The following is a 27,445-nucleotide window of genomic DNA, read 5'->3' as shown; positions in this document are numbered from 1 at the left end:
AAGTAAATTTCTTTATTTTCCTCTACTCCATGTAGCAGAACCAAGATTTCACTCTTAATTTTTTTTAATAGAAATGTCTATGTTTTAGGTCGTGTGGGCTACAATCCTAAGTGCACTTGTTAGGGAGTTAATCCATTTAAATTCTGTGGGGAAAAAAACTTTTTCAGTAGGGTTGTGCTGTCAGCTACTTTTAACCTTGCATTCCTTTAAAAAAAAAAAGTATCAGTCTGTTAATGGAATCCAGTGGACGCCTTTCAAATCCTAATTTGGAAACAAAGATAACATTATATTTTAAAATTAATTGAGATTAATATTAAAACTAGAAATTACTGGTATCACACCTTTAAAATATCTAACACAAACTCTGTTTTAGGGACTGTGGGTCTCTAGCATCATACTGCTGAGTACTGAACTGTTCTGCGAACAAGACTGTGTCATATGATTGGAGAAAAAAATAGCCTACCAATTAAGCACTCTTCATTAAGCAAGCTTCCTTCATTCCAAGGAAGCCTTGGAAAAGCAACAGAAGATGAAACAAAAAAAAGCAAAACAAACATGCCTGGGTGAAATGCTGATATGATAATGGGCAATGGAAGGGGTCCAAGGTAACACAGTAGCCTAACAGGATTTGTTGTTGTTGTTTAAAGGCTACTATAAATACGAAATCCATGTTGCAAATAGGTACTCTGAGAATGTTAACTTCAGTCAAAACAAAGTCAACTTGGAGCAGAATGAACTCTCTAAGGCGAAAAGGACCCTTTGGACCCGGCTCCACTGGGGCTTTGTGATAAGTTTATGGTAAAAGCAAAATGCGAAGTTACTTTCCTATCATGCTTGGAGAAGTTTCTGAGGACAGAAAGGATCTAATTTTAGCTTCAAATGCCTCATTGGTTCACTCTCCCATTCATGTAAATAGGTGTAAATTAGGCTCTGTATAGCTTAGCAAGCTCAGTCTTATTTTTTTAAAAGTGTTGGGTGGGGAGGTGAAACTTTACAGGAAAATTGATCTCGTAACTGTTGAGGTGTACATGGCGTATGCATAGTTCAGGTTTGCAAGTAAATAAATCTGTAGACCTTTTCAACAGCCCACTGGCTTGGGAGGGTAGCATGCATCGACAATTTCTAATAGCTTTGTAACAGTAACTTTTAAACATCTGTTTGCTTCAGAGGCGTTTTAAGAAAACCGCCTCAGCCATCACCCAGAAAGTCTTTGAATTTTTGACTAATGCAACCACAAAGCTTGAATTAGCATTTGAAAAAATGATCCTTGGTGCTTTATGCATATTTCTTACCCATGCTTTTTGAAAGATACAAGGGAATGCTGAAACAGCAGCATTCTTGCCTTTAGAACAAAATATTGGAACCCTGTGAACTGCTTGTAGGAATCGGGTGAGTGGCTTTTTAGCATGGAGGTATACTTCGGGCAGCTTCTGCATCATTTGCAGAAACACGTGGGCCTCAGCTGTGTGGTGAATGCGAAACAGCTGTTTGACACACACAGAGGACTTAAGAAAGACCCATTGACTTAAATTCATTATTTAACAAGGAATTAGTATTAAAAGCTGGGTGATGTAATGCTTAAAGCCCTTCGTTCGTATAGTATGTAGTACAGAAACCTTCGCAACAGCCTTTCTGCCTCATTTTCTAGCGTGTGAAATGTCTACAGGCAAAATCACTGATCTGTCTTGTTGCTGAAGCTGGCTGCAGTCCCAGTGTGTAACAGTTGGGATGGAGTATAGTAGGTTCCCTGGTCTCTTTCAATTACATGTTTTACCCCAAACTCAGCCAAACGTCTCCTCTGGGTGGTATCTGCTGTAGTTCACACAACAAGTTCAAAGGGCAAACAGGACTGTGTTGCTACAAGCAAGGGGTGCTTGTGATTGAAAAGTCCAACGCAGCTCCCGCTGGCAGGGAAGGTGGTTGTCTCCCTGACCAGTCACCGTTTCTTCAAGTGCAGGGAGCATTCAGTCAGGTGAGCAGCCACAAGCCACTTGCAGTGGCACATCCCAAGCCACCATTCACCATCTCAGGGAGAACTCGGCCTGGAAGGATTTATGCCACTGTTTGAAAGGCCCTGTGAGGTCTCCAGCTGAAGGGTGCCATGTGGAGCTCATGCCTTCTGGCACCAGCCTGACAAGTCAGCGCTGGTTTTCTCAGCCCTCAAAAAAGTGAGAGAGCGAGCCTGCTCAGGACCTCCCATTCCTTCTCTGAGATGAAGCACCCCACTGTGCTCAGGGAGTCCCTGTTGCATCTACCAAGCGTTCTCCTGCTGGTGGGTAAAAAAGTACATTGCAGGGCAGCTGAATCACAAGCAAGGGAACTTGGGCTTCTCCTGGGAGTTCAGCTTCCCTCAGCTATGCTGCCTTACTGAAAACTCTGGTGGTGGGGGGTGGGGGGGGCAGGCTGGGCTGGGCTGGGCTGGGCTGGGCTGGCATCCTTTCCAGAGTCCCCATGAGTTCCTTTCAGCCTCCCTTGTTCTTGGCTTGGACAGAAGACATCCCTTCTCTTGAAAGCTCAGCAGCAAAGTTTTTCTCCCCAATAATCTTTAGATACTGGTAGAAAGACCTGCAGCTTGGAGTAAACAGGGACAGCTCTGCCTCCGTGACACAAATTGTTATGACTGCGTGTGCATGGGAGGATCGGGTGGAGGCAAGAGAAGGCTTGTGAAAAAGAAAGCTTGCCCACTGTGGCACTTGTCAGTTGTACTTTTTCCACTTCAGTGTTGTGTTAGCATTGAGTGTATTCATTATGTCCAGGTCAGAACTACGCTGTTGAAAGGAATGTAAGGGTTTCATGCATCTGGCCCCATGTAGGCCAGCAAGGGGTCACTGCATCTGTCTGATGTTAAGGCCAGTATCCAATATATAGGCTTTGGATCACTAAGGCTGAAATCCTGTTCATGTGTAGACTGGAGAAAGTTCTGCAACTCCAACGTGCTGCAGCCAGAATCCAGTGATTTGTGCTGGAATTGGCTGCACTAGATTAGTCCACATTTCCATAGTTGTTTTAATTGCTTTATTGAGAGTTTCTACTGAGCTGTGCCATAGAAATGACTGAAACAACTAATTTTGTATCCATTGTGCATCTTTATATCTGTTGAGAAATTTAGCATACCCTAGAGCTCTCTCAGCCTCCATGTTACCAGGACTGGTATTCCAGGAGATTTGCAAAGGCCAAAACACAAATCCATCAAAGGGATAAGAAGCAGCTTGAGCACTTTTGAAAGCCAGCACTTCTTGTGTTACAAATTACATACGAAGCGTGCTCTGCTGTAGTGGGATTGCCTTTATATTTTCTTTTTTTTCATATATACATCAGTGTTTCATCACTGTTGATCTTAACAGGTGCCAGTCAGTGGTCAAGGACTGCAGGACAAGCCCCTTCGTCTCCAAACTATGAAAATTCTCTGCACTCCTTGGTAAGAATCCCTTAAAGCTGAATATGACTTTGTTGCCAAGAGATGGCATTCTTGTTTTGTTTAATAAATCCAGCAGTCCCTGAAGAGAACAGTAGGATAGCATTACAAATGGATTCTTTGCTGACAAATGGCTGTCTTCAAATGAACAATACCAAACATGCAGGGCGGGCCTTTTGCCATCTGTTCTTTCGGCATCAAGCTTGTATGCTGAAGACAGCTGGTGTGATAGTCTTGTTTGAAACTCTGCTACCTTTTTGTAAGCCACCAGCTAATTCTTAGAATGAGCCTTGCCAGAAAAGAGTTGTGATAAAATATTTCACACTTCTTTCCCTCTCTGATTCTTTTCCCTTTTTGACCCTAATGCCAACAATTAGTGAGTGGGTGGGTGGGTGGATGTCTGGCCTGTGGGCTGCTCTCTGCAAACAGAAGTATGAAGAGGTGCCCTTTATTTGAATAGGCAAGGTTGATCGTATGTCTGAGAAACTGGCATAGACATTGGATGCAAGCCTTCCTTTGCTGTTGCCTTGACTTCCAGCGATGATGGTTTGGTTGTATCTGAGCCTTCTGAATCACCTGTCTGTAAAAGGATGTTTTAGAATTGGAAAAGGTGTAGATAACAGTAACCAAAAGGATCAAGGGTTTGATGCAACCCCTGTATGAGGAAAGTTGCAATTTTTTGGCTTTTGGTTAGTAAAAAGGTGAGTAAGTGGAGACAGGACAGGTCTATAAAATCAAGGAAGGTGTGGAGAAATATTTCCCCTTTCTCATGGTCTTAGAACGCAGGGGGGTCATCAGGGTGTGGAACTGGAACTGGGCCACACAGCCTTGGAGGGAGTGCAGGGAGATCCATGGAGGAGCAGGCCACAGGTCACAGTGATGTGCTGCCACAAGGCACAGAGGCAGCATGTTTCTGTGTACCTGTGCTGGGAATAACAGGAAGGGGCTGATAGCATCATCTCCTGCTTGTGGGCTTCCTCCCCACAGGCATCCAGTTGGCTACACAGGCCTGATCTAGCCTGGGGTCTGGTGTGCTGATGTTTGCAATATTAGGAGGTGGACCAAGCACTGCTTACTCATTAGGATTTGTAAATCTTACAAGTTCTCCCAAATAACATTTTATTTCATGCAACTAACAAATAAAATAATTCTGTTATAGCCATACATTTTGCTAATAAATGTGAGCAGTACGTGCAAGTCAGATTTCTAATGTTACTAGAATATCCAGCATTTTATCCTCTCATTCCTCAGTATAAGTAAATCTTTGTTGGATTAACTTAACTAACCATTCAGGCTGCTACACACACCAGCTGTTTACCTCACCTCTTTATAATTACTTAACCTGTGCTTTGCTTCCTGTTCTGTCTTGACTTTGCCAGAAAAATCGAGTTGAGCAACAGCTTCACGAGCATTTGCAAGATGCTATGTCATTCTTAAAGGATGTCTGTGAGGTACTATTTCTCTTTAAATGGTGCCTTTTTGATTTTTCATTTAACTCTACTTACAGATTTCCTCCTTAATTAGCACCATAGTATAGCTCAGCATAGATGGCACATCCCTTCCTTCAACCATTTTGCCCTGTCAGTTGGTAGAACATTGCCAATGTTGACATAATTTTAGCAGTAGGTGCAAGAAGCCTAAGCCACCAGGTGACCACCAGGGCAGGTGCAGTGGCTGGCCCAGCCTTCCCCAGCCAGGTGCCCTCTAAACACAGTGACTCTAACTCCCATCATCGCCAGCCAGCATGACCTGCTGTGCTAGTTGGGAATGATGGGAACTGTGGAATGGCGAGCTTCTAAGGCCGTTCCAAGCTTTGTGGTAGGGATGGGGGAGATTTGGACCCGGGTCTTAAGATGATATCCACTTTGCTGGGTTGGCTTTTCAGTTTTGCAATCATTTGTTCCCTAAAAAGCCACCGTCTTACTGGACTCTCCAGGAAAATTATGCAGCTTCACGAGTGTTCCATTTTTAATCCACATTAGATTTTGAAGTGTGTTGCTGATTTTCTCCTTTCTTTAAGCTGTATTCCAGAATATAGACAGCATTAATAATAGAAATACCCTAATTTTGAGAAGCAACCCTTTGTTTTTGAGATAGAAGTAATTTTTCCTCCTCTCCTCAAGCAGTTGTTTCCCCATTTGTTTACAATGCTGTAGCTGCTTTTGAAACCCTTTCGATATTGCATTTCATTTACTACCTTTCATGTCTCCTGTTGTAGAAAGCATTACAATATAATGGACTTAGCAGATGTGTACAATAAATGACCTTAGTGCTCCTCCTAAATCCCAACAGCAGTCACGGATGGAGGATCGCTTGGACAGACTTGATGATGCTATCAATGTGCTGAGGAACCATGCCGTGGGACCTTCCACCAGTCTGGCCGGAGCACATGGAGATATACACAGTTTACTGGGACCATCCCATAATGGGCCAATTAGTAGCTTGAGCTCGAATTATGGTGCGTCCAGCCTTGTAGCAACCAGTCGGCAGGCTTCAATGGTAAGCAGGCATTTCATCTGTTATTGACTAAGTTAAACTGATTGCCTTTTGCTCCTTTAATCAGCAGCAGAAGTGAAGCTTAAAGATTTGGTGTTATGCATCGGTAGCAATTCTCAGGAAGCTGAAGTAGAGAAAATGGAAGAAAAAATACCAGGCAACTGCACCTGCGGGTCATTTGCAAAGAGAAGAAATGTGGGGAGGGGAGGGGAGGGGAGGGGAGGGGAGGTCTGTAGGGGATGAAAGTGCTGACCCTGGAAAGGGTCTGTAAAATTCTAATGTTGTGGCCGACGCTGAAGGCCCAGTCTTACTGTTGAAGGTATTGAGCATACAGCATGGTTTTCCCAGATGTGTCATAATTGGCTGATGGTATTTTGCTTGAAATAGTGAATATGGAGTCTGAATAGGAAAAGCAGTCAAGGAGGAAGGACTTGGTCTCAAGTGTTGTGGACTGGGAAGAAAGCTGGTTATAAAATGCAGCCAGCCTTAAATAACAGGCATTGGTAAAGAAAGCTGGCTGGCCTGTGAAACCAGATTGTCCCCAGACTCAAAATATACACTTAAGTTTCTAAATTAAATTAGTTTGAGTACGGCTGTATTTTTGTGACAGCGGGAAAACAAGATCTGTCGTGTGACCTCCCCCATCCATAGACAAGCGAAATGAGTCACTCGCTTGTTAATGACTCTTCTAAGCAGAGTCCTGGGAGACTCTGGCATCCCCATGCCAGAGAAGGAACCCTTTCGCTCTGCTCTTTTCCCACTGCACATCTTCTGTGATTTTTCAAAGCTCCTGCCTGAGATGGTTTTGCTTTCTAGAACAGTTTCACAGCTGGGGATTTCTTAAGGAAAGCAGGATTTTATGTGCCATCAAAATAATTGGGCAGCTCAATTGCTGAAGGAGGTGTAATATATAAAACCGGATGGCTTTCACTTTTCCATTCAAACATTAGAACTCCATTTATATTCGTGCTGGCAAGCATCAAAGAGGCAAGTTGGTTTCTTGTTAAACTCCCACCCACCCCCAGGCAGGGTGGTATGTTTGGCTTTAGGCCATCATATAATTTCAGGATACACATTCAGTAATGAAGTAGGTTAATGACATGGAATCTGCCATGGAACTAGAATGCCCTTGTTATTAATGCAGAGGAGAAAGTACAGTAAAGCAAAACGTTTGGGCTTCTGTGTCTGTAAGTAAAAATGCAGCAATGGAACGTGGACTATGACTGGGTTGGTGGAAAGAATGTGAACTGGTAGAACTCACTGAGCAGGCTGGCACAAGAAGCAGATGTGGCCACTGATTTGGTAGAATGACCAAGCCGGCCTTCTCCTCTGTTGGCCGTCTCTGCATCTCTTTAAGGATCTCCCCCCTTAGGACCCTTTTGTTTCAGTTTGTTCCCTGTTGTCCTGGCCATGCCTAGAAGAGGAGATGGAGTGCAACCAGCTGCACGGCTGTGCATTGCCACTGTAACCTGCTGGAACCAACCACTGAAATATGCAGGAGGAAGAAGATGCATTTGTTGTGGTCAGCAAAGGACAAAATGGCAGGCTCTGATGTTCTTGTAGGCATCTGGTTTGTTGGCTTTGAAAATTGTTTGAAGTTTAATATCATTGTAATTCGGTCTCCTTGGGCTAAGGCCAACATTCTGTCAAATTTTTTATTTCATATGAAGTTAGTAAAATATGACTTAATGGAATAAGTCTGTTGAACTGCATCTGAGTGTGGCAGTGGATTGTGTATAATTGGCTGTGACAGGTAAATTTCTGTGATTATCCCTGGGAATGTTGTCTTGGTTCCTCCAGTAAATTCAGACCCAATGGACTCCACATTATTACGCAGTTCACATGATCAGACAGCCCACCTTGGCTTGCTTTTTGAAGTCATGGTAGGTTGCAGTGCATGCCAGTGTACAGACATGGCTATTTTGAATATTCAGTATTCAGTCACAGTTTATTGTGTTGCATGAACCCCAGCAGCAGACAGGGGTTTGATAAAATCTAAACAACTATTGCATAGTGCAACAACAGTCTGTGGATTATGCAAGGGTGGTTTAACCCTAGCACAATATCTGCTACACAGTTTCACACAACAAGCCTCAACCAAGTGTTAATTTGTTTCTATACTGTCCAGCAGCCCAAGTTTCCCTGGAGGATTACCACACACAAAACGATGGTATAAAAATACCACCATTAAAAACATCATTAAAAGGTTGTCATACAAAATGTAAAACCAAATTAAAATGCATATAAAAAGTTGTAATAGCTTATATGAAATAATAAAACAGTCTATTTAAGCAACTAACAAAGCCCTAGTAAATCAATTAAATGTCCTGTGATAGAGGACAGCTTTAACCTGATGCTGAAAGAGTTAGGGTTGGGGCCTCCATGGGGAGCTCATTCCATAACTGGAGGCTACCACTAAAAAGGCCCTTCTCCTTGTTGCTACCAGTCAAGGCCCAGGTAGATTGCAGTTAGGAGAGGTGCTCCATCACATATTATGGTCCCCAGCCCTGTAGGGCTTTATAGGCTCAAACTGAGGACAGACCAACTAACTCATGCAGTTAGCCTTGCTAGTGCTGGTGCAGGCCACGAACAGCATAGAAGTCCCAGGCTAATTCAGACATGGATCACTCCAAGTAATACCAAGATAGAAAGAGAGCAATCCACACGCCTTTTGCCTGTTCTGAGGCATCGGAGAGGAAGGGCTTGATACTTTGCTGCTCTGCTTTAAGAAGAAATGGCTCAGGTGGGCACACCTGGAGACCCTGGGCCAGCACCATGGCTGTTAAGATGCAGGCGTAGCAGCATACTTCCCTGCCTCTTGAGACCTGTCATGGCTTATGGGGATTGGACAGCCACCCAGCAGTAGCCCATGGCTTCTTTGATTGTTTTTGGCCACCACAGCAAGGCATGTCCAACAGGTTTGGGCTACGTGGCAACCTCTGCGGCAAGGGGAATTAACTAAATTCCACTGACACACCGTCAGCACATGCGATGGGAGAAATAAGCCACCATGGCTTATTTCCCCTGCCATGATTGCACAAACACAGCCCTTGCATCTTTTTCCAGTTTGTCCTCAAGGGAGTGACACCCATGACCAGGAAGTCCAGAGTGGGTGGTGGATCCCTAATGGTCCAGCTTCCAAACACTTCAGAGGAATTCTGTGTGGTAGGAAGCTGGGATGTAGATGAGATAAATAAACGTATGCTAAGGGAATTCTAAGCTCTATCAAGTCAGCAGAAGGCATCTGTGATGAACCCTGTGTTAAGATTTAGAAGTCTCTTCTGAACATACCAATGTAACACATTTTAGCTTTTTAACTAATATATTTGGGAAAATGTCCTTGGCAGAAGAAACAAGGAAATGAGTAATTCAACTCAATTTTTATGACTTGCATAACCAGGCATGATTTTATTATAAAACTTACTGATTTTTTGAGCCTGTTCTTAAAATTAATTTCCTGCTTCCCTGCCCCCCCCCGTGAGTGTGCGCGTGCGTGTGTTGCTGTTTTGCTGGTTGTCACACTTTCAATTTTAATCTCTAAAAGTAACCCACCATGCTTTCTATTTCATGTTTGGAAACATTTTAGTGCTATTATTTGCCATTGTGTTCTGCTGGAAAGAATCTGGCTTGCTCTGGAACAGCCAGGAAGCTCTGAGCTGAAATTGGAAGCAGTCTCTCAGCCACTGCCTTGCCAGACATGCCAGAAACTTCCAAGAAATGGGCAGATGCGATACCCATTGGCATGCTTCCATTCATGCTCAGTGCAGTCAGCTTCACCTTGGGTTGTCACTCGCCTCCTTCATCCTCCCGATCTGCCAGCCAGTGCTCCAGGGGACCTTGCACTTCAGGCCGCTCTCCCACTGCAGTACGGAGCTATTTTGACTCAGGGTAGCTCCCCCGCCTTTTCCCCTCCCCCCCCCCATCCCCAGAGATGACTTTTGGCAGCCCCTGACAGCATCTCTGAGGTGCCCAAACAACGAACTAGAGGGGTTGTCAGTGGTTTGGCAGCCCCACTTTTGGACGCCAAATGTGTGGAATGTCATTAATTTATATTATTTATGAGCTTAGCTCAAAATGGTTTCATTCTGGAAATGTGCACTTTCAGTAAGCGCAGCGTGGACACGCTCTCCAGGTGCTGTCCCTGGGATGCACCTGCTATGAGGATGGAGCAAGTGCCAGCCAGGGACAGTGTCTTAGAGAAGAGTCCCCAATAGGATTTTATTTTGTTTATTTTTTCCTAGAGCAGAATAAGCATCCGGAAATTATTTCTCCAAAGCTTCCCAGCACCAGTGACGCACAACTTGATGGCACAGCAAGCCTGTTCAGAGCCTTAGGCTCTTAGATGGAAGGTGATTTCCTCTGGCCTTACTTAACAAATTGCTTGTGCTGGGAGAGGCATTCTTGGAGATGCGGTGTCTGCTCACCACGACAGGTTTTAGGGGACAAATGTCAGTAACCCTCTGGTCCAATGAAATTTGATTGCTGTCATTCATCATGTTGTTTAGGGTTCAGCTAAATTGTAAGCAGTTGCAGTCAGACCACTCTTAACAGAACTGGTCAGGCACTCTGAGCCACCCTGGGAATGAGCAATGGTGGGTGAGTTGTTCACTGAACAGCCTGCCGCATACCTGACAGATAATTGAGTTTATCATGAGGCGTTTCCGTCTCCCTTTGCTTCAGTCCTCCAGCCAGTTTTGGCATGTATCCCAGGGTTCTTTGCAGCAGAACCTACTTTGCCTCCCCCTCTGCACTCCAATTATTAGCTTTTTTCATTTGCCTGTGTGGTTTTTTTTTTTTTTTAATGGGCACCTCTGAAAAGTACAGTCAGGTCATTGCTTTTCTGCCCCTGAAAATTGAACACCTGCATTTGTATCTTATTCATTCATATTAATTAATTAATATTCATAGAATTCTGTCTTTATGCTGATTCGCCAAATGTTGTTTCAAAATCTTGTTTATCCTTTGAGCAGGTAATTTATTGAAATAAGCCATTTTTACAACAGTTTTGCAAGTGAACAGACCATCTTGACATTCATACAATTTACGGAGATGGCTTTTGTTTCCTTTTTGTGCTGAAACACATCCTATTGTGTTGGCCCCATTTTGCTTAGGAAAACATGGACTTCTGTTATTTCGTAAATAACTACTAAAGGTATTGCTTGGACAATGAGAGATGTATGGGGTTGCTCACATGACAGAATAGCCCTCTGTGGGGCACATCACATGGTGAGCGTGCTGTCTTCACTCAAGGATTGCTGCGTCATGCAGATCCAGCAAGTGTCTGATAGGAAAGAGTTAAGTGACACATGTGGAGCCTGTGGAAGATAGCATAGTGTACATTGTATGTGACTGAGCTAATGGACAGTGGTGGCTCACTCCTTTGCTCCCTTCCTCAAGTCTTTTTTCAATGTACAGTTGTTGGGAACAGCATGATCAACTGTTCCATTAATTGGCAAGTCAGTGGCTTTGATCAGACATTACGATAAGCATGGTTTATTATGACGGTAACGTGCCTTGTCAAGCTTTTGGCTGACATGTGTCCCCCCTGTCCTGGCCCTCAACACAGGCAAATATAAGAAATTGGAAGTTTCATCTTCGATTTAGCACAGTTTAGCACTGCATCAAAACTTAAACAGTGTTTCAAGTTAATTCTGGTTTGGTTGAAACAAGCCAACTTCATAAGCCTTGGTTCAGACAAACTAGAGTTGAAATCAAGTTTGCCAGGTTCAGATGTAAGAAAATTAAACTGCTCCTCACAGGGAAGGGGGAGCATGTGGGCCCAGAGCTCGCCTAAATCCACCCCATCAAGCTCAATTCTGCTTTACTGGGGTAACTAAATGCAGCTAACTGTTGTTGCAAAGTTAGAATTCTGTCCTTAATCTTAACATCCCAGTACTTAGCATGATGTGCACGCATCTTGCATAGGAAGTACCTGTTTATTGTGATTCAGTTGATGGTGTAATATGTTTAGCTTTCATCAAATGCAGAAGGACTCATTTAAGCAGATCACTGTTTGACATTGTACTTGTTTTAACATGTGTTTTATCACTGTGTCAATATTTTGGCAGAAATGCCATTAATCCAAATCGTTGGCTTGGTCTCCTTTATCATATAGTCTGAGAAGTTCAACTCCATATTCACACTTTGCAGACCATTTTCTGAATTTCATACTCAGTCAGTCAGTCTGTCACCATCAGATTAGCCCTAGATTTTAACACTACAAAGGAACTGACAGCTGCAGGGGTTGCATATGGCTTGAGGAATAGTGTTATAAGACCATTCTGAAGCTCACTTGCCCCTAAAGCATCTCATAGTTAGCAGCTTGAATAAAAACACCCTGTCTTTGGATTTGAGCGAACTAGAACATAGAAATATGATACCTCTGGGGCAGAGTTTAGCAGGATCTTTTTTTAACCCCATGTCCCCAGAATGAGTCTTGAGCTGTCTTTGTGTGGAGGCTGGTTTGCTTTACCTGCTGGCTGTGCCTGTCTTGGAGGCTCCTAGTAATGCAAACTTCACGCTCACCAGGGCAAAGCACTCCTCTGCAGCGAAAGGAGAATCAGACATTGGCTAGCATGGCTCTGGCCATGGGTCAGACCAAGAACAAAAGCAATGAATTGGGATGAACTGGAATTTACAGGAAACAGTGTAGATTAAAGCATGGGCTTGCATTCAGGGTATTTGTCTCTGTCTGAGGAAAATCCACACTAAGATGTTAAAGGGAAAAGCTGCATTAATTACACAAGAGGGATTCAAAGCTCAGCAGTTTGCTAGGATTGAAGGATTTATTGGAAAACAGGGGTTCTCATGCGTAACTGTGGGCAATAAACCTTTTTAATTAAAAGCTTAATATTTGAGCTGCTGTTCACTGACACTCATTCCAATAAAAAGCTTCATCTTTGGATGATAATAGTAGTAAAATGCATGGGAGCCCCCTTTCTCATTTCAATTTTATTTTTAATTGCCTTGTTTAGGTTACGTTTCATAGATGGATTTCAAAGGGCTTTATCCTCTGTATAATAGCTTGGCATGGAGGCCAGTCTTAAATAACTGAAAACTAGAGATGCCTTTGTTTGTCCCAGTAATGTTTTTAAGAGGAGGAGAACTGAGCTTTGAACCAGTCGCTTTAATGGCACAGTTGTCTTTGCAGTGTCGGAAAGCAAGGTTTCATTGTGAAGCCTGCCAGCTGCCCTGCCAGGGCAGCAGCAAAATGTATGATGAGAACACTGATACAGCAAGGAGAGGTCTCTCAGGTGGTTAAAGAGAACAAAGGTTTCCTTTCAGTCTTTGGACCTCAGATGCGTGAACTGATTGCATTTCCAAACCCTCCTGCTTTGGCTTTCAACTTCACTGCTGCTGAACCTTTGTGGTGGGAACAATTGTATCCCAGGAAGGGCCAGCACTCCATGGCAGGATCCATGCTGTCTGGCCAGAAGACCTTGGATTAATCCCTGGATTACTCTCAATGAAGGACCTGCGTTCACAGGGCCAAGAGCCTGGCTAGAGGGCTCGGATGCTGCACAGACTATACATGGGCAAGCATGAGGCAGTGTCAGAGTGACTCGTGGTCACCTGAGGCACAGTCTGGTGAGAAGTTCTCTTGTACAGGCCTCAATGAAAGCGTATCCTTCTAATCTGAATTCTGCTTCTGTAAAGCTCAGTTTCACGCATGCTGGCTCAGATATGAGTCCCGTCAGTTTCCCAGCGCTCCGTGCCCCCTGCAAGCCAGCCACACCTGTGGTTGCAGCCTAAGAGTTGGGATCAGCCCATCAGAAAAATGCCCCAGAACTGACTGCTTCCTCAAGCTGAGTTATGGTCTCTGGCTGTGCTTCCCTTGACTCAGGTCAGCACTCACCGGGAAGAGAGCCTCAACCTCGGTAGCAACCATTCCGGATTGTCTGCCAGCCTCCCTGCCCAGAATGCAGAGTTGAATCACAAAACATCAGAAACCTACAGAGGTAAGTCACGTTCCAGCTGGGTTTGCCTTTGCCAGCCTGCTTGAGGGAGGGTGCAGATCCCAAGCTAAGCATTGGAGCCCCGGGAGCACAGGCATGGAACTTATTCTGATACCATCTTACAGCATTCCCCCTGCTCTTTCTCTTGCTTTTCAGTTGTTTTCTGCATATACTCCACGAGCTAGAGAGCTGTTGGGTGCTTATCCCCTTAGGAAGATAAATTGAACATGGGACTTAAGGTTTCACTGTTGTCAGTTATCTGCCTTGGCTTTCCTTGCAGTGCTGTCAGCTGGGTTGCCAGCCCAGTCAGTGGCTATAGGACCAGCTGAGATCAAGTCAGAACACAAGGAGAAGGATGAAAATGCTCATGAGCCCGCTTCCTCTGATGACATGAAATCTGACGACGAGTCCTCCCAGAAGGATATCAAGATTTCGTCAAGGGGAAGAACAAGGTACAGCACCCTGCGCCTTCTCCTGGGAGATTTGGTTCTCTGCATGCCTCTTCCTTCCAGGGATGAGACTAAATCTAGAGTGGTGAACTCACTTCTGGGCCATCGTCAGAAATAGCACTAGCAAATTTCAGGGATGATAATTGAGTGAGTGACAAAATAACCGAATGGTGAATTAAAAAAAAGCCAGTGCTTCAGAAGTCTTTCGTGTGAGTTTCATGGTCCATTCCCCCACGGGCAGGGCAATTCACTGTCACCAGCAGTGGTGCAGCTGCAGCCCTCTGTTGCTCCTCCAGGATGAGACCCACTGCATCTGATATGTCACAAAGGATGGCATACACTTCCATCCTTTGAGGATTTCTAGTCAGCATTGCATTGCCCGGCCTTGTGTAAGGGAGTATGCTGTCCCCCCTGATGACCCACCTGTTTTAAGAGACCCCGATCTACCGTGTGCTTGCCTTGCACCCCGAATAGAACATGTTTACTCTGTGCACCTCTGGAAGGGGTCTAATTCAGTTCACAAGGCAGCAGGCTCATGTAAGGCTGCCACTTTTCTCCTTGCCCATCCAGAGGAAGCATCACTTCTCCCCCTTCTCCTTAAGTGGTTTGGGCTACTGGTAAATATAAGAGGCAGGGATGGGGCGACCTTTGCAAAATAACTAGCAAGACATGGAAAATGTCACTTCCACAAATAAGCCATAGAAAGGCGAAGAGCAGGAATGTGCATTCCGCCCTTTGCTGTGGGCTGCGTGGGTTTGAGGAGTTCACTCAGGATGTGCTCTTGCCAACAAGTCTGCTGCTTGCAGATTTCAGCTGTGGTAACACTTTTGGAGCACGGAATCTCCAAATTTGCCCTTTGCTGTGGGGGGCCATAATCACACAGGCTTACACAAGTCTTGCACAGACATCACTCATGCGTGGAACGAAGTAACTCAGGGCTAGCGCTGGGGGAATCCCTAGAGCGAGAAATGGATGCTTGTTCATGCAACACGCACGCACGCACGCACGCCAAAGAGCTGAACGAGAGCACTTGTTACTAGAAGCGCCCTGTGGAAAGCTCCATGCCCGAGGGAGGACAGGTGTCCCTGAGCATACTCACCTCAGGTGCCTCTCCCACTTATGCGTCAACAGCAGCATGAATGAAGACGAGGACTTGAACCCAGAACAGAAGCTGGAGAGGGAAAGGGAACGGCGAATGGCCAACAATGCTCGTGAGCGCTTGCGGGTCCGAGATATTAATGAAGCATTCAAAGAGCTGGGACGGATGTGTCAACTTCACCTGAAGAGTGAAAAACCTCAGACCAAGCTGCTTATTCTTCACCAGGCGGTGGCAGTCATCCTCAGTCTGGAGCAGCAAGTCAGGGGTGAGCCTCCCTCCCTCCCTCCCTTTCTTTCTCTCTTGAATGATAATTGCAACCCACCAAGATTGCAGCACAAGCCTGCAGTCACTTTGAGCCAGTAGTCTGCTGTAGAGTTAATCCTCAGATAACTCCTGCTATCTGGGCTCAGGTACATGATAACCCTGGACAAACCCCCTCCCACCTGCTGGAGACTGGACTTTCAAAGTGGCCACCACCACACACTGAAAGCCAATGGTTTGAAGCAGCCCAGTGTTAACTCTGGGTTGTTTAAATCGTGAGTTGCCGTTACATGTGAACCCAGAGCTGTGGTTGTTCATGAATAGTTTCACCATGTTACAAAGGTAGCGGACAAGTGTGATTAAAAATGCTCTACTGCAGTGGCACAATAGTGTTTTCATCACAGGGAGGGAGGGGTTGAAAGAGGAGGGAAACAACCCAGGGGCTAAGAAAACAAACCAAGATTTATCCTGTTGTCTGCTGGCAATGCAGTCTTTGTGTGCTGTCTGAATGCTTTATGTGTGCACATACAGCATTCAAGCTGCATGCAGGGGTTTTCTCTGTCACTTGCCAAGTAGGTTGATGGGTTTCCATCCAGGCAGCCTGAGAACCACCTGCATGCCTTCTGCCAGAGAACTCGATCCGAGTCCCCCAAGCATTCTAGAAATATTCCAGGAATTTGCTGGAGTTTTCTTTGTTTCTGCCAGCTTGAGTTCCGCAGTCTTAAATTAAGCATGTTTCAGGTTTTCCTGGGTCATTTTCTGTTCCCTTGATGATGACAGGGCAGCTTGAGGCTCAGATCCATTTGCTCAAGGCAACCAAAGGTCCCCCATCTAAGCTGAGAATTTAAGTCAGCTCTCCTAGTTCCAAGCCCACCACTTGCTGGCTCTTGGCTGTATTTGCAAACTGCAGCGCTAAAACAGATTGAAACAGAGGAGAGATGAAACTGAAAATGCACTTGTCATCTTGGTTCATCTTTTCTGCAGTTTTTAGGCAGGCTGTATTGTTTTCATAGGGAACAAATGATATTGAATTCCACTGAAGTGCTGTGCGTGGAAGGGGGTCCCCTACATGCCTGGCGGTCTCTGCAGGAAGGGCTGCTCTGCCGCCCTCCATGTCGAGAATGTTTGTGCTGAGCCCTGTGTGTACGCCAGCGCACCAGGAGCTTTGAATCCTAACCACGGGCAATTTTTTTTATTTAAATTACATTCTGTCAAGTCCATTTATCATAATCCTTATGGGGTTCGCCAGACTTTGGGAGGGTCACCAGCTGCCACTAGAAGCAAAGTTGACTCGTTGACTCGTACCAACAAATCCATATCCTGTCTGCGTCAACCTTGAAAAGTCCCCTCTGGAGGTCAGGTTATAAAATAAGCGCAGTTCTTTATAATCTCATTTTCCTGTGGAACTGGAGCGACTGTTGACCTCTAACATGCAGGCTCCTTTTATATCGGTGTCAAAGAAATGATGAAACAGACCTCAGAGCCCCCATCTTCCCCCAAAGAGGAGGTGTTCACGCGTTTGTTCGTCCGTTCATTTTGTCTCTTGTTTATTTCTCCCTGCGGGCTGGCTGGACACAGCTGTGCTTTGTATTGTGCTTTCTCATCTGATGCTTTCCCAGGGTATACATATAAATGTCTTTGAGAGGTGGAAGGTGTCAGTTTTAATATCTGCTCAGTGGTCTAAATCACTGAGTGACATTGCATCTGTTACGTTGGTTATGCCAGCAACTTGGGCCTAATTTTGCTTCTCTCCTCCCAGTGGTATGTTGTAAGGAAACAAGGGCTGAGAGCATTTGTGTCGGAAGTGACAAAACCACCACTGAATGTAGAGAGGGAATAACCAATGTCAGTATTTTTCCAGTCACGAGATCACATCTTTTGGCTGGGGGAGGAGAAGTGTCCACCAGAGTCAGGGTGCTGCAGTACCCGGATTGCTGGGCTGGGTTGGAGAGACCCAGGCCCAGCTCCGTGTTCAGCCCTGAAGCTCACTGGCCGAGTTTGGGCCCGTCGCTGTCTCTCACCCTAGCATGCCCTTCTGGGCTGTTGTGAGAAGAAACATTAAGAGGAGCCATGTGTGCTCCCAGAACTCTTTGTGGAATGAAAGCAGGGCTAGCTATCAGGGTAAACATGGTGTTGAATGTGCCGGTGGCAGTAGGCCTGGGAGCACTCGCGTGCCCATTTTCCCAGACATGTGGGTCGCAGCCTCCACTGAGTTTGCTGAAGGCGAGACGTGGGGTCACATGGTGTTAACCTGTGCCAGGGAAGACAGTGCAGCAGCCAGGCGCCTGTGCTTCTTGCGGTTTGGGGGAAGGCTGGAGGAGCTAGCATGCATGAATGAAAGCACGCTTCGAGGGATGCTTCCAGAGGGGCTTCCACTGCACACAGGCAGCAGGAACTGCTGTTTAAAACATGGCAATTCCACACATCCACCAAAGAGCCCCCACAGGTGGCTTCCAGTTTTGGATTCAGAAAAGCACAGCAGTGTCTGCCTGCCGGCTTTAGTCTAAAAGACACTGTGTCAAAGCAGAAAGGAAAGGTCCGGGAAAGGAGGAGAAGGAAACACGGGCACCGGTTTGCGAAGGGGCGTCATCATTCTTATAATGACCAGCAAAATTAGAACCATTCTAGGAGAGGGGTCACCCAACCAAGCTGGGCCAGGAGCAGCCCTGGCAGCGTGGCCCTGACATCCCCCCCCCCCCCACAGCTTTCCCTTGCCTTTGTAGACAAGGCACAACTTAGGTTTACCTTGCTTAACCGCAAGTGAAAAAATGTTGGAAAAGGTGTGCGTGAAGGCGCATTAAAGACTGCAGGAGGAGGGCTTGAGGTGGTGGGGGAACGTGCCCGTTTCCTGCTCTTGGTGATTGACCCTTAGCGGGGCTGACACAGGAGCTGCTCCCTGCCGATTGTGAGGCCCTGGCCAGCTACGCAGCGCCAGGCGCAGTGCCACAGCACTAGGACCGAGGCACCCCCAGCCTTTGCTGCGCTGGCTTCAGTGGATGGATGAGAGGTTGCTTTTTGTGCATGGCCTCAGTAGCTTGGTGTAAACGTATTAACCTTCTCATTTTCCACAGAGGCAGCCTTTCTTTCCCATTTCTTTCCAAGCCCAGTTGAGAGCCCTGGGTTGGGACCAGTCCTCCTGTGCTCCAGTGGAGTTGCCCAGACTATGGTGGCGGCCTCCAGGGCCTGTGGACTTGCCCCCACCAGGATCAATCAGAGTGGCAGGCTGCTTGGGAGGCTGGTGCACCCTGGTGGGGCTCCCTCGGGGTTGGCTTTCAGCCAGGCCTTTAAAAAGGTGCTGCTTCCATTTGCTTGCAGCTAAGAGCAGTGTAAGCCTGGTTTTATTCTATTCCAGATGGTTGCTTTGTTATAGTTTTGGATTTTCAAAGAATTATCTCACATTTTAATTGTTTTAAGTGACCTGCCTTTGGAGCGCCTTCCCTGGGATAGACAACTGGAGGAATAAGGGGCTCCGTTCAGCATGCTGGATGAAGCCAGATAGATTGCTCAGATTTGTTTATCTGTCTTCAAAATGAACCACCCAGACAATATTTTCTATGCATTAATACAAACTGTAATTTTTTAAATCTTGCTCTTAGAGAGGAACCTAAACCCCAAAGCAGCCTGCCTTAAGAGAAGGGAAGAAGAAAAAGTTTCTGCCGTATCAGCAGAGCCACCAGCGTCACACCCGGGAAGCCATCCTGGACTCAGTGAATCTACCAACCCTATGGGTCATATGTAAACACCAGGTAAGTGGGAGGAGGAGCTCTGAAGACCCTGAGCTGAAGCATGTGTGGGCACACAGGACAAGGCTCAAACCAAACGTGGCCCAGCCCTGTTTGGCAATTGCAAGACCCACCTCTAATGCTTAATTTGCAATGAAGGCCTGTACCCTTTTAGTTCACCGTATCTCGCTCGGTTTTGTTAAAATGACCAGTGTGAATAAAAAGTGCAGCATCCTTATTGGAAACATCTGGGAGTTCTTGGTGGTACCCCAGCAGGTGCTTGCACAGCTCCATTGTACCCACTTCCAAGAGCGGGGAGTGGGGGGTCTGGCAAAAGCCATTGCAAGTGACCCAGCTGGACTGGGCTTGGTCCTCGTGGCCTGATGGAGCTACTCTGATTGCTGCCCCCTCCCTCCCAGTCTCTGTGGCCCAGCTTGTTCATAGTAGGCTGAGAAAGTTGGCCGCAGTGAGGGGAGAGGTTGTAGCTCATGAGGCAGAGCGCCTGCTCGCTGTGCAGAAAGCCTGCAGTCCAAGGTGTGGCATCTCCAGCTAGGCCTTGGCAAGCCCCTTTCTGAAACCCTGGAGGGTGTTGCTGCCAGTCAGTGCTGCCAGTACTAAGCCAGGTGGACCAAAGGCCTGGCACAGCACAAGGCAACTTCTGAGGTTCCCTGCAGTCAGTGCATATGGGCTCTTGGTAGCTCTTTGTCTTTCCATGAGCTTTCCTGCCTGGTGACAGAGCCTCCCAAGGAAGCTGCTTCCCATTCCATTTCATGAAAACCACAGGTGCTCTGGTGCTGGGTTTGCTGTGCTCCCAGAGAGAAAATCGCCCCTGGCAGAGATGTTCACCTTGCTTCACCTCTTGGCTGTGGGGTCTTGCCATCTGTTTGGGAGCAGCTGCTCCAGCAGAAGGAGTTTTGATCCACCAGCAGGAGCAATGGAAGCTGCCTCAAGCTGCCTCAGACCCCAGTCCATCTAGCCCACAATTGCCAGCACAGACTGGAGGCGCAGCTCTCCAGGTCCAAGGCGGGATCGCTTCCTTGTCCTCCCTGGGGGACCCAGGGCTGTTCCTGAGGCTTCTGAACGCACGACAAAGGCTTTGTCACCCAGAACTGCACCCCCTGCTGGCTTCTGGACCCCGACATTTGCTGCCTCATTTGCAGATCAGCCATCTGAGGCTAATGGACCATCTAATCCCTCACAAATTTAACACAGGTTCTTGAGGTACCTTCATCTTTTTGCTCATATCATCTTTAATTTGTACTCTAGAATTCCAGAATTATGGGGAGGAAGCCTAGAAGGTGACCTTTTCTTCACAAGGACACAGACTCAGAATAGCATTAAGTGAGGTCACATCTGAGAAGAGAAGCAAGCAACCCAAACTCCGCCCTGTGATCCACGCTGTTAGTCAGTACCTGCATCCGGAGTGGCATTGCCAGCCTCTCCTTCCTGGAGAATTCTGACCCCGGAAATTCCCCGCACATCTCCTCGTCCTGCTCCTGCTCCGTCGCCGTGTTCGCAGCATGCCGCTCCAGCACAATCAGAGACTCTTCAATCTTCCCACTGGCTGTGGAAGTTGCCTTGTGCCTAAACCGAATTGACAAATGCATTGTAACTACAAATTGTTATTTATTTGTAACAGAACTATAAAGGTCTACATTTGAAGGGAAAAATTAACCTGTTCAAAGCTGATAGTCCAGTTGAGATGCCAGCGTTCAAAAGCACATTCCGAGAGCAAAGCCACGACCACCGCAGCAGCCCCTTCACATTCCCAACATGCCTACGAGTGTCTTAAAAGAAAGAAGGGACAAGGGCTTCTGTCTTTTCCAGCTCCTCTGCCCGCTTGACATGTGTTTTCCTTGGTCTGTCTCTGCGATTAAATGCTCGCGGCCGCAGCACTGCGCTTTACCGTGAAGCCTTTCAGGTCCAGGGGAAGAGTGCAGGCAGACGTTTCTTGAACGGAAGAGAGGGTGGCGGCAGCTCCTCGATGCCTCAGCGAAAGCCTTTAGACTGTCGGGGTTCCTAGCAAAGCACAGCTGAGTGGAGGAGAACCTGCTTAGAACTGCATTGTTTTTTAAGCAGTAAGTACACACACAGCGGACGTAAGCACAAACCCCACTGAATACACATTAGGGTTACTGGCCTGTGGTGCAGGAGCTTGCTCTGAGCCTCTGATGAGCAGGTGTTGGGATGAGCCAATCCCGTCACTGGGAGACGAGGGCCACAGTCCCAGGCTGTCCTGATAGCACGGCTTGACGTTTAGCTTACCTGTGAACAGGGAAGGTTGGGGTGGGGAGGGATTCTGCCAGCCACACACCCAAGGCACGCAAGAGCAGAGGCATCTATCGCACGGTCAGGGTGTGGGGTGGCTTCATCTGCCTCCCCGCCCAAGTGTACCTTCACTGCTGCCTCTCTTGGGACTGATCCAACTCCTTTAACTTCCATAAAAATTGTCTTCCACTGTAGAACCGCAGAGCTGGGGGTGGGGGGAGCGGAGCGGAGCAGAGCGGAGCAGAACTCCTGCAAGTATTGCAGCGTTCTCTTTTGTGCAAGCGGCACCCTGCTTCCGCTCTCTGAAGGAACGACTCCACTCACTCTTTGAATAATCTCACTGCATTGAAAAGAACAAAAATGTTGTTGCGATTTTGAGATCATGCCTCAGAGGGTTCCTAGCAAATCACTGTTTTCAGGCGGCTGCCAGGCCTTTGCATCTGTCCTCCAGCAACACCTGGCAAATGTTGGCGGCCTTGCTCTTCCTCCTCTCGGCGTGTCTCAGCTCAGTGAGCTTCTGCTTATGATGACGTGTGCAAGTCCTCGGCTGCCCCTGCCTGGCCTTTTTCCTTCCTAGCTTATTGTCTCATGGCTATATTAGACTTTGCAGTTTGTCCTTCATAACAGAGAGAGAAAGAGAGAGAAAGAGAAAACATTTGGCTTATTTTTCACTGTAGCTAGTCTTTTATACAATAATCTTGTAAGAAAGTTTCTTGAATTCTAAATATTACTCTTTCTAGATTTTTGAAATCAAAAAAGGTTTTCAGTAAAAATTTTCTTACTTTATTTTACTATATTAGGTAGTAAAAATGTAGGGTTATTTACCATAACCTGTTCATTAATATCAGAAATTTACAATAGCATTGTAAGAGCATAGTAGGGTTCTAGCATACTGTGTAGTACCTTATGGAGTATCGTACGAGCTACTTGTCTGAGATGAATTGCTTCTCACCTTGTTATTCAGTTCCCATTGTTGGTTTATTGCAAATTTGTATCCTGTGTCAAATTTCAAGATGTTACTGATAAACTTTTTCAACCAGCAGCAAGAAGTTCAACACTTTTTCTGTCAATGTAACAGAAAACACTATGTATATAACATTTATGTAGCAATAAATGTGCCATCTTTTTTAAATTTGTTGTATTATCGGTAACTTTTTTATACATATCTAATGCCAAGATGTGTTTATAGCACTACTGTTTCTGTACATTAATTCAAGGAATGACTTGAATAGGCTATGTTGTTTCCTAAATTTAGGAGTTTGTAGTTTAAATGTCTCTGAAACATTCATCTGCATTGAAATTTGAGGGAAACTAATGTGCCCACTTTAAATCCATTTCTTCAGGATTCTGTATTTGGTGCTTTAAAAGATCTGAAAAAGACACACACAGGTTTGGTTCAGATGGAACAGGAAGCTAGAAATCAGCAAGTAGAATGGGAAGAGGAGTCATTGAGGATGGGACTTCGCTTTCCCAGCCAGAGGAGAGAGACTGGGGGAAAAAGGAAGGGATCCGTGGCTAGTGTGGGGCAAGTAAAGAAAGGTAAGTCTCTCAGGAGATACACTCTCAGCTAATGTACAATGCACACAAAATGAGAAGTTGCTTGGACTCCCTTTCTCTCCCATGTCGCTTCCTCGGGTGATTCTTGCTTGTTGCTTCATGTCGAACGATTGTGTGAGGAATGTGTGTGTGGAGGGCAGCACGGAAAGGGGGGCTTTTGGCAGTGGTGTACTGGACCCAGGTCTTACAGGGAGGTGGCGCCAGCACATTTTCTGAGCAGGACGTGGGCATCATCTGCCTCCCCCATCTGCCCAGAATCCTTTGTAGCCTCTTGAACTTCACTGCAATCCTCCTAAGGAGAAATGAGAACCTTGTTTAAACGCAGAGCACTTTACAATGGCTAGATCTTGACTAGGCATTTTAAATTCACTCACCTGACAAATGGGCTATTCCAGATGGAGAGGAAAATGCATTGGTCTAATCTGGTGGTACCGCCTGCCTGGTGGTACCTTTCCTTGGGTTATGGAACGGTATGACCATGACACTATCGGCTTCCCACAAAAAATAATGCCCATGTCAGCAGCATCCTTGGAATCAGCGAGGCTGTTCTCCGTGTCCATTCTAGAGTTCTGATCCTAGCAACGGAGTCCAAGCGACAGCTTAGAGCCAGAGGCCCTCTGTGGATTTCAGTCTCAGTGGCTGCTGTGTGGGGATGGAGGGCGAATCTTCCCTGAGCATCTGCATGAAAAATAGCACCAATGCAACAAAGTGAAGTTACTGGGATGACGGAGCTCAGCATCATGAATGGTACAGAATCAGGTAGCCCTTGTTTTTTCCCCTGTGTGGCTGGCCTTTATGCAGCATCCCTCAGCTTCCAAAGAGGGGCCACCCACCAGAATCGGAGCAAAGAGTTCAAGCCAAGGGTTTACCTTCAGATCATAGCATCAGGAGCTCTGGGAGCCCATGGTGGGAAGGGCCCAGCCAGCCCTTCAGCCAGGGATTCTGAAACCTGCAGTCACTGCTGCGTGATGCTGGCTGGCTGACTCTTGCACACCAGGAAGGTTTGTGTGTAAAGAGATGGTGCTTTTTACAAAGGACAGTTGATGAATTTGGGCTTTGAAGGACACCACTTTTAGGAGATCTGACCAAAAGAGCAGAACCTTGAGGAGCAGGCTGAGCCATTTTCATTGCATGAAAACTTGGGTCAGAAGTGCTTCTTGTGCTAAAGTTCTTCAGACAAGAATCTATCTAGAAATGGATGCAGGTTTGGAACAACATCCCTCCCTCCCTCCCTCCCTCCCTCCCACACACACACACACACACACACACAGGTTCCACTGCTCCTGTCAGGGTTGTTGTGATCACATGAAGCTTTGCTTGCACATTTAACCCTCAGCCCTTGGCTTGTAAAGCCCAATTCCTTGGGTACTGTTTGCTTACACTTTCTTAATGAGCTCCATATTTGGGACCTCAAGATGCTGCTGGAAGTAGCCAGGCATTTTTGCCAATGTTGCACAAAGAAAAATCAGCTGTGTGAAATTTCTGGCATTTCTCTGAGGCAAGCTCCACTCAGGGAACTGACTGGGAAGCTCTAACCACTTGTTTGTGAAAAATGCAAAACCACCAGTGTCCGGATTAGCCCCTTGGTATATAATTATTCACTGATGTTCCCATATCCTCTTCGGTACTTTTATAATTAAATTGACTTGTGTTGCCAGATTTAACAAGGATAGATGTGATATGAAATCGGGTTTTTAGCATAAGGGCTGTTTTCACATGTCACAACAAACAAGCCCATGTGGTTTCCACAGTGGATGTGCCTGGGAGACAGACAGGTTTGGCGTGGTAGCTGGCCACTTCCCCTCTCAGCCAAGCAGTCTCTGCTGTGCAAGAGGGGCTTTTGCCCTGAGGTTCAGCAGGCAGAATGAGGGAGCTGATTGGGCATCTCAGCCCCCTGCTCCAGAGGGCTTGGTTGGGGGGCAGGGGGCAGCGCCTGATACACTCCAGCAAGAGGGGGATCAGCTGTGCAGCACCCCTCCACATGCTCCTGGGGAAGCCCTAATGCACACATGGCAGGGTGAGAATCAGGAGCGATCGTGCCCCATTGTGGGCTGCACACCTGCGTGGATTCCCCATGCCACTCTTCTCGCACACAAGTGGGAGAGGCAAGAATCAGGTCTGATATTTATATGGGTGGCCCCATAAAGCCCTCAGAGAGCATCTCCTCTGAGCAAAGTGACGCTTCAGTCTGAGCTGGCCGTTAAGGCAACGTTTACGAGTCAACCTGGTGTCCAAGTTGACATCAGGACAGAAGTGGCCGGCTGGCCCTCAAGCACTGGAAACACTGCGTCGCCCCAGGGCTGCACATTCTCAGGCCATAAAAGTAACACACGAGCTGTTACAGAGCACAATGCCTTCTTCACATCAAAAGGCTTTAAAGGGTCAACTTGTGCCAGGCCTGGTCTTGCTAGCGCCACTCTGCTCTGCTCCAAATGTGAGACCCTGTCTGGACTTCCTTCACCTCTGGGCGCCCGCCAGAGGGAGAACGGGATGGCCTGAGGCCCAGACACCACCTTCTCGTCACAGCAGAGACAGGCCTGTGGTCTCGACGGCAGACCCCCTTCTGTGGGAAGAGGACAGGGCTGAACCCAGGGCCTGCTCAGACCCACTTGAAACTCCCAAAAGAACGGTGGGGGCTCCGTGAGCCTAGGCACTTCTGCAGGGCTGTGCTTCCCCCAACGCCCTCCCACTCTAAAAGCCTCATAAGGTCTGGCTTCAGAGGTTAAGGGGGTCATTCCTTATTCAAGAAGAGTTGGAACTGCCCCTGCTTCAGAGATGTCTTTGGGGGCGGGGGATAGTGGTTCCCTCCCCTCCCTGATGTCATTGGACCACTTAAAAATCAGCATCTTCTAACAGCTTCCAAGTGGTTTCTTTCCAATGGGCAGGAAGTGGTTTTCCAAGACATGGCATTTCGGTTTTGATAAACTTCCTGAATGCATGCAGATATGTGGCAGAAGGAAAGAAAAAAGGCAGGGGAAATCGTGAGTGCCAGTGCTTTCAGGTTCAGGTCACTGTTTTGATACAGGTGGGGAACCAGTTGGCCTGGGGACACAGCCGCTCCAGTCCCCATTTGGCCAAGCTGCTCACTGGCTGACCTCGGGCCAGTCACTCATTTTCAGCCTAACCCGCCCCACAGGGTTGTTGTTTTGAGGATGAAATGGGAGGTATCTGAGTTGCCTTGGGTCCCTCACGAGTGGAAAAGAAAAGGCAGGAAATTAATGCAGCTGCTGGTGGTGTCTTAGCTTCCAAGACATTTCTAGTCAGTCAGGTTAATTTTTCTCAGTGACAGGAGGCAGAGGAAAGGAAGGCTGGGAGCCTGCAGGCCAGGAGTGGGTGAAAGAGTCCCCCTGCTGCAGCTCCCCCAAATCAGGGGTAGAGCCCAGCAGGCCCCCCACAGATGGCATCTGCCCCCAGGATGCAGCCTGCTGCTTCTGCCCTGCACGTGACCCCTTCAGGGCCATGACAGGCACTTTCAAGCGATTTCAGCCGCGTTCTGTGCCACAGCCCCAGACAAAGGAATGATTCACAAGAGCCCCAAACCTGTTGCACTCTCCAGCCATTTCCAAAGTATTAACTTCATGTAACTGCAGCATTTTTTTTCACCATGGAAAACAATCGACCCTTATCCAGCTCCACGGTGGCCTTGCAGCTAAAAATACCTTCCATTAGCCGTCCTCTACTTGCTAGACAGAAACACTCATTTTCTCATGAGATAACATTGGTGTTTGGCAGAAATATGCTAGCAAAAACAAACCAACTCCTGGACAGCATTCAGGTATTTTTAGACACAGGCATGGGTGCTTCCTTTTGCCCGAGTCCAGCATCATAATGCTCTACATTTCCAGGAGCAAGATGCAGAGCAGGCCCAGGCCGTCGGCCTCACCTCCCAGGGCCAGGGCTCCTCTGAAAAACACCCCCGAGACCCAGCTCTCCTTCTGCCCCATTCAGTGGCCTTGCTCTCAAGACGCCAGAGAAGCCTGCAGGGGCAGCCTCTGCAGGCCAGGCTACCCCGTGCGGCAAGGGACGGGCTGAAATTGTCCCAAGCAGGGACCGAGGAGCCACTCGTCTGGACTGACCTGGCGGTTGGTGCCTTAATCGTGGTCTGGCATTGCCAGCGCTTTATTTCTCCAAACGGCGGCAGCCCAATGTGCTTGTGTACTTTAGTGCCCTCTGGCTCTGGAGACCGAAGCACCGCTGATCTGTGCCGAGTGATTCTGGGCGTG

At 47.1% G+C, this 27,445-nt stretch overlaps 1 protein-coding gene across 5 annotated transcripts in view; it reads left to right on the top strand.

The window, feature by feature from the left end:
* Positions 1 to 22,797, top strand: part of TCF12 (transcription factor 12) — a 127,357-nt gene extending 104,560 nt beyond the window's left edge. For 3 of the 5 annotated variants that reach the window (XM_044439011.1, XM_044439007.1, XM_044439010.1), the window contains 8 exons: positions 3,345 to 3,418; positions 4,795 to 4,866; positions 5,708 to 5,914; positions 13,755 to 13,869; positions 14,147 to 14,318; positions 15,447 to 15,679; positions 19,272 to 19,421; positions 20,664 to 22,797. In XM_044439011.1, coding sequence (XP_044294946.1) covers positions 3,345 to 3,418; positions 4,795 to 4,866; positions 5,708 to 5,914; positions 13,755 to 13,869; positions 14,147 to 14,318; positions 15,447 to 15,679; positions 19,272 to 19,414 — 1,016 coding nt within the window. In that variant the 3' untranslated portion in view covers positions 19,415 to 19,421; positions 20,664 to 22,797. The remainder of the gene's footprint in view (positions 1 to 3,344; positions 3,419 to 4,794; positions 4,867 to 5,707; positions 5,915 to 13,754; positions 13,870 to 14,146; positions 14,319 to 15,446; positions 15,680 to 19,271; positions 19,422 to 20,663) is intronic. The other 2 variants (XM_044439009.1, XM_044439008.1) reach the window with 2 other exon arrangements.
* Positions 22,798 to 27,445: the final 4,648 nt, after the last annotated feature.

The sequence above is a fragment of the Varanus komodoensis genome, unplaced genomic scaffold (assembly GCF_004798865.1).
Source record: "Varanus komodoensis strain SLA01 unplaced genomic scaffold, ASM479886v1 scaffold33, whole genome shotgun sequence".
In the NCBI taxonomy this organism is placed as follows: domain Eukaryota; kingdom Metazoa; phylum Chordata; class Lepidosauria; order Squamata; family Varanidae; genus Varanus; species Varanus komodoensis.
Note: the sequence above shows the minus strand (reverse complement) of the source record. Positions and strands in the feature narration are given on the sequence as shown.